The sequence below is a fragment of the Haplochromis burtoni genome, unplaced genomic scaffold (assembly GCF_018398535.1).
Source record: "Haplochromis burtoni strain Fernald_Lab_line unplaced genomic scaffold, NCSU_Asbu1 Contig_113, whole genome shotgun sequence".
Classification (NCBI taxonomy): Eukaryota; Metazoa; Chordata; class Actinopteri; order Cichliformes; family Cichlidae; genus Haplochromis; species Haplochromis burtoni.
This window is the reverse complement of record NW_024582474.1, coordinates 709,951-715,845: the sequence shown is the minus strand read 5'-3', so window position 1 is coordinate 715,845 and position 5,895 is coordinate 709,951. Positions and strand designations below refer to the sequence as shown.

General features: G+C 38.2%; 1 protein-coding gene across 2 annotated transcripts; it reads left to right on the top strand.

Moving 5' to 3' along the window:
• The first annotated feature begins 294 nt into the window (after nt 1-294).
• Nucleotides 295-5,416, top strand: cetn3 (centrin 3). Of its 2 annotated transcripts, XM_005928978.3 has the most exons (5): nt 295-485; nt 1,672-1,807; nt 2,013-2,127; nt 2,248-2,439; nt 4,779-5,416. In XM_005928978.3, exons 1-5 carry the CDS (start codon nt 469-471, stop codon nt 4,820-4,822), a joined length of 504 nt encoding a protein of 167 aa, XP_005929040.1. In that variant the 5' UTR covers nt 295-468; the 3' UTR covers nt 4,823-5,416. The 2 variants fall into 2 exon arrangements, with proteins under 2 accessions (XP_005929040.1, XP_005929039.1); XM_005928977.2 differs by lacking the exon at nt 295-485 and having other exon boundaries at nt 1,634-1,807.
• The last annotated feature ends 479 nt before the right edge of the window (nt 5,417-5,895 follow it).

The window sequence follows — 5,895 nt, the reverse complement described above, 5'->3', positions numbered from 1 at the left end:
TCACAGGATCTTGTTCTATGGTGAATACTGTTCAGAATTATACTTAAATACTTCCTACATTTTAGGGACCTTTACGTGTTATAATCGTCGTAGTTTAGATGATATGTATTGATTTGCCATACACATGTGCACGTCTACTGCGTCTACAGTGCAGCACACGTGGAGCTGGCGGCGATACTGCTCCGATCCGCTGCGATTGCACTAGAGGAAATATTAAAATAAATAAATAAGCAGAAGAAGAAGAAGCAGAAGAAGAACAAGAAGAAGAAGAAGAAGAAGAAGAAGAAGAAGAAGAAGAAGACTCTAAGCCAATCAGAAAGCAATTTGCTGCTGCCTGGTGACCAGCTACCAATAGGAAGCGTGAATGTGAGCGCGGATAAACGGAATTGTTGTGTGTCGGCCTCGGTGATATTGTGTTTGGTGACAGTAATAAGAGTAATTGTTTCAGGGCCGTTAAATCCCCTCACAATGAGCCTGTCTCTGAGGTAAGCCGGTTTGTCGCAGTTATTCCAACATTCCTCAAACCAGCGCACAGAGCTATTCGCTAGCTCTTTCACATAAGAGGCGCTAGCATGTTAACTTTGCAACGCGTTTGCTGTGTTTGTTCGGGAGCGATAGTGCATAGGAATTAGCTGCAGCTACTAATCAGTGTAGAGTCGACGTTAGCTGCTTACTGTTTTTTTTGTTTTTCGTTTCTTTGAATGTGACTTGGACGACTACAATGTACTGTACTATAGACCACATTTAGTTGCAAAACTACTGTTCAGATGCCACCCCTGTACTGATCCTTACGTTCAGTAAGGATCGACTGCATAGCCACAGCACAAAGTCATCAGTAACAGTACAAAGGAGCGTTTTTTCTCATTTATTTTTTAAACAAATCAGCATTCTTGACCAACATAGTTGCTGATTCCGTTTTATTCAGTGCACATACACTTTTGTGTACGTGTAGTGGAATTGTAAGGGGAAAATCCTATATTAAATATTATAAATGGATAATCTTGTGTTGAATTGGCACAGAAAGGGGAAAAAGGACCAAAAACAAAGAAAATCTAAGCGAGGAAAGTAGCTGTATCAGCTGTCAGCCAAACACTTCAGTGTTATGTGTATCTGACAATTAATGTTATAATGATACTACAGTCATTTTGTTTTGTTATGTTATTTTGTTATGTTATTGATATTTAGATAAACAGGTGTCAGAGTATTACTCTATCATGTTGTTAAGTTGCTGATAAATCAGATATTATTGATTAAGTATTTGGTCGTAGATACTTCGTTAGATTGCTAACGATATATGCACTGCACTCTGCTTGTGTTGCAAACACAGAGCGTAGATACCTGTAAACTTCAGTCTGTAAATAGTTACAGATTTTAAGTTTGTTTTCTCAGGCTGGGTAAAACTGATCACAAGGCTGTGTACGTTGTCTAAACACTGAGTGCACTGCCTGCATATTTGTCTATTGTGTGTTTTGTCAGCCCTTTGCTTTTTAGCTAACCTTCTTCTGTAAAGCTGTGGTGTTCTGCCATACGCTGTACAACATACTCTGTATTGAAGCTTTAATTTGGGGTAACAGCAGATAAGTGTGTCACTTAAGTTAAAGTAAAATGTTTGCAATATGATGTGATGTGCAATACATTTGTGTATCACATGCTGCATCTGTCTCTCTCCAGAACGGAGCTCATGGCAGACAAAACCAAGCGTAAGAAGAGGAGAGAGCTCACTGAGGATCAGAAACATGAAATCAAAGAAGCATTTGAGTTGTTTGACACAGACAAAGACAAAGAAATTGACTACCACGAGCTGAAGGTGAGCACTGGATGATGAGAGGAAAACAAGTTTGACAGCTAAGAACAGTCCGGTGACGCAGTATTTAATCTGCTGTGTTTAGTATGTTAAAATGTGCAATATGTCTGTCATAATGAACTCAAAAAGCAGTTTTTCCTCACATGTTTACATCTGCTGTACTGCTGTTGGAATACAGAAACATCTCAGTGTCACAAACTGTCAACAGGTGGCAATGCGTGCACTCGGCTTTGAAGTGAAGAAAGTGGATGTTCTCAAGATCCTTAAGGATTATGACAGAGAGGGAAATGGGAAAATAACATTCGAGGACTTCAGCGAAGTTGGTAAGTTTGCTTTCCCTGCATGTGCCCCTGTGCAGACAGGGGCCGAGGGGAAGAAAATCTCTGACATCTTTAACTGAAGTGTTTCAGTAACTCTGATGCATGTTATGTATGGTTCTGCAGTGACTGATCGCATCCTAGAGCGAGATCCGAAAGAGGAGATCATGAAAGCCTTTAAGCTGTTTGATGATGACGAATCAGGAAAGATCAGTTTGAGGAACCTGAGACGTGTGGCTCGGGAACTTGGGGAGAATATCAGCGATGAAGAGCTCCGCAGCATGATCGAGGAGTTTGATACTGACGGAGATGGTGAAAGTAAGTCAGCACTTGCTCTTTTCTTCGACATTGATAATTATTGCTATACATTTAATCCCTAGAAGGGAAATGCGTTCAGTTTGTTTAAGTGAACAGGAGTGGATGAGCGGGACTTTTGTTTGTTTTGGTGTACGTACAAAAGAGGCGTATGAACACCATTTATAAGGTGCTCGTATGGAGACATATTTATCGTCAAGTAGTTTGGGAGAAATACATATCTTAATAGTTTTTTATCTTTACCGTGTACGACTCTGGCTACTGGCGCTCCTCTGAAAAAGAAAGCCTCAAATCTCAAAAAATTGTTTGTGGTTCTGTTAAGCGCTATTGAGTCAATCATTCTTTAAACTTACTTAATAATGCCTTCATGAGATTTTAACCATTAGAGCAAAATTACTCATAACCATCTCACAGACGTACCATTATGTTCAGCTACTTTCAGGACCATTGATAATTACGTAGACTCTTTTTCTTCTATTAATCTTTGCGTTAAATGATGCAATTACTTCCTCCAAACTGTCAATGTATCCCATTTTTCTACCCTGATTTTATGGGGGGGGTTTTCTGATTTTAAATATGAAATATACTCAAATTTTAGAGCCAGTTAGGGGTTACAGTGGGATTCAGCTGGTGGGGGGAACCCTTAAATTGCTTGTAATGGCTTAATGTGGGGAAAAGACTCATAACTCACAATAATTTCTACTGAGACCTTCAGTAGATTTTCTTAGTGTTAAGGCTGTGATCAGCTGATCAGATGTACACAACTGAATCCAACCAGATGTAAGCAGATGTTTTATGAGTTGTCCTAGCTGATTTCCAGCTTCTATGCTGATAGTAAACTATTTAAGCTGTCTTTTTCCTATACGGTATAAAGTTAGTATGTAGGTAGAATTAAGTCAGTGGATTTCAGCATCATCAGTGAAAATTCATGTGAATTTCTGCTACACTGAATGTAACCTCACACTGACCATGGACCCACAGCCAGTGTGCGCTAGTCACACACTGTTCTTTACTTTAAATCCATCACAGTACAGCAAACTAACTTGTTTACCTGCACTAACCTGCAGAGGATTTTCATGCAGCTTTTAAATAACACAACAGTTAGTCTATCTCAGTTTGATTTGCAGCATGTTTCACAATATGAAAAAACATAATGTCACATGTACAGACCTGATATCTGATTTAAAAACATGAGGACTGACATGTAAGCTTTTAAATCTGCATAATCTGCATTTAAATCAAATACCACTGAGCGGTCCTTACCTTTAAATCTAAGCTCTCTTCTTCCTCTCCTGTCCTGTCTTTCTTGGCTTTCTAAACTTTTCCATCTTTCAGTGAAGTTAGCGCTCTTTCTTTTCTCTTCCCTGTGAAACCCAGCAGCTGGACTTGTAGGTAGCAACACACTGTGAGACAAACTGTACACAGTTTGTGTGTTTGTTGACCTGATAGAAACCTTGCATTTGAAATTACCTGACACAAATAGCTTGACCCAAATACATTAAAGCAAAAGTAATGAACCTCTTTTGAGTAAAAGTAAAAAGAAGTTGGAAAGATAAATACTGAAGTAGAGTAAAGATACCTGAAAATTGTACTTAAGCACAGTAACAAAGTATTTTTTACTTTGTTACTACTTCCTACTTTTGGAAGCTAGGTTGCACAGAGAGATGGGGGTGCTGGATTTAAATGCCTGCGTGTCAGGAAAATGTGAAGAAACAAGCGAAAAAGTAAATTAAGCAGCATCTGGCTGCATTTCAGTGATTTTGTAGACTGCAAAGCTTAGTGCAGAATTGATTAAATGGCTGAAGTGATACCCTTTCCATTTTCATTGTAGGGGGACAGAAGGTTTCAAACTGAATGGCAGAGATGTAGAAATGTCTGCATGTACCACTTTTTTTTTTTTTTAAACCACTACAGTTTAAAACAAACTAACAAACAAAATACCCTTTGGGCAATTGGCTACCAGAACCTTTTCTGTAGTTTTATTCTTACAATTTAAGTCCAAAGAGTCCTGTTGACAGATTTCTTTCTTTGTCACGGCAGCTTTTTTTCTTGTCATGTAAAAGAACAGTAAATTATGTAACATGTTTACACTGACAGAAAAAGGAGTTTCACAGCTCCAGCCCACTTAAGGTCAAAGTGGGCTGAACAGAGAAACTGTAGTCAAAATAAAAGAATTTAAATAAATGAGATAAAAAGATTACAAGAAATTCATATATACACATACATGCAAAAACGAAAGGTTTTTTGTATTTTAGAGAACTGAAACTGACATTTTTAAAACTTTTTTTCTTTTGTGTTTGGTGCTCTCATTGACTGACTCCACTTGTTTACCCCCTTTCCAGTAAACCAGGAGGAGTTCCTTACAATTATGGGCGGGGAGTCCTGATGAGGGATTTCTCTGTTGCTGAGGACTTCTTGGTTGGATTGGTCGTCCAATTTGTGAGCAGTTAAGCGACTTGACTGTCAACAAGGACGCACAGCTTCCTCTGAAGCATCGCAGGTGGACAGAAGTTGTTTCATTGACCCTGAGGGTTGTACTTGAGTCATTCCATAAAAGCACTGAACTGTGTGACAGATTCAATGTCAGCCAAACTCATTTCTTATTGAAGGTGAAAGTTAAAGTATCAATATCATGCTAGTCTTTAAAATTAGCTAGTTGTTGTTGAGTTTTTGTTGGGTTTTTCCCCCATGTCATAACATCTTTGTTAAATATTTAATGTGTTTTGCAACCATTTCACACCTTTCTGTAATTAGATCCTGTAAAAAGATCTTTTCACTCTTTTATAAACACATTAATTTACTGTTGGGGAAAATATAGACAAATAGCAGTAAAATGTTGTTGCTTTTATCAGAAGTGTCTGTATATTGTAAAGGACACATATTTCATACATGGCTATTTTGAATGGTTGTATTTCCAGTTTACATGTGCATGTTCAAGTGTTCTATTTATTTTTGACACAATAAACTGGTTTCCCAGCAAGTCGCACCATTTTTACCATTTTACTTTCTCTGAGTGCTGGTAAGTGTGTCTCTGTTGTGCGACCTAGTTTGTAGTGATGGCCAAATGAAGCCTTGTGAAGTATTGAAGCTTTTATTGAAAAATGGTTCATTACTCGAACCTTTTCAACACAGTCATCTTTAGTGACATCTGGTGGCCTAAAATATGATGAACACCTTAAATCTACAACTTACAATGAACTGCTTCATTATGATTGCCCACTCTGCAGCGCTGAATTGACAGCTCTGTGTGATATTGGGCTGATATGGTGCTTTGTTTAAACATGTGCCACAGTGTGTTCTGCTTTTGCTTGTGACTTCTTTAAGTTTTTTACTAATAAAAAAAACCCCAAACACTATATATAAGATGTACAACACAACCTTATAATAGGTGTCTTGTGCTGTGAGGTCCCTGGCTCCACGTGATTATATGATTAGGCAATGGACAAGTACGCTTATATT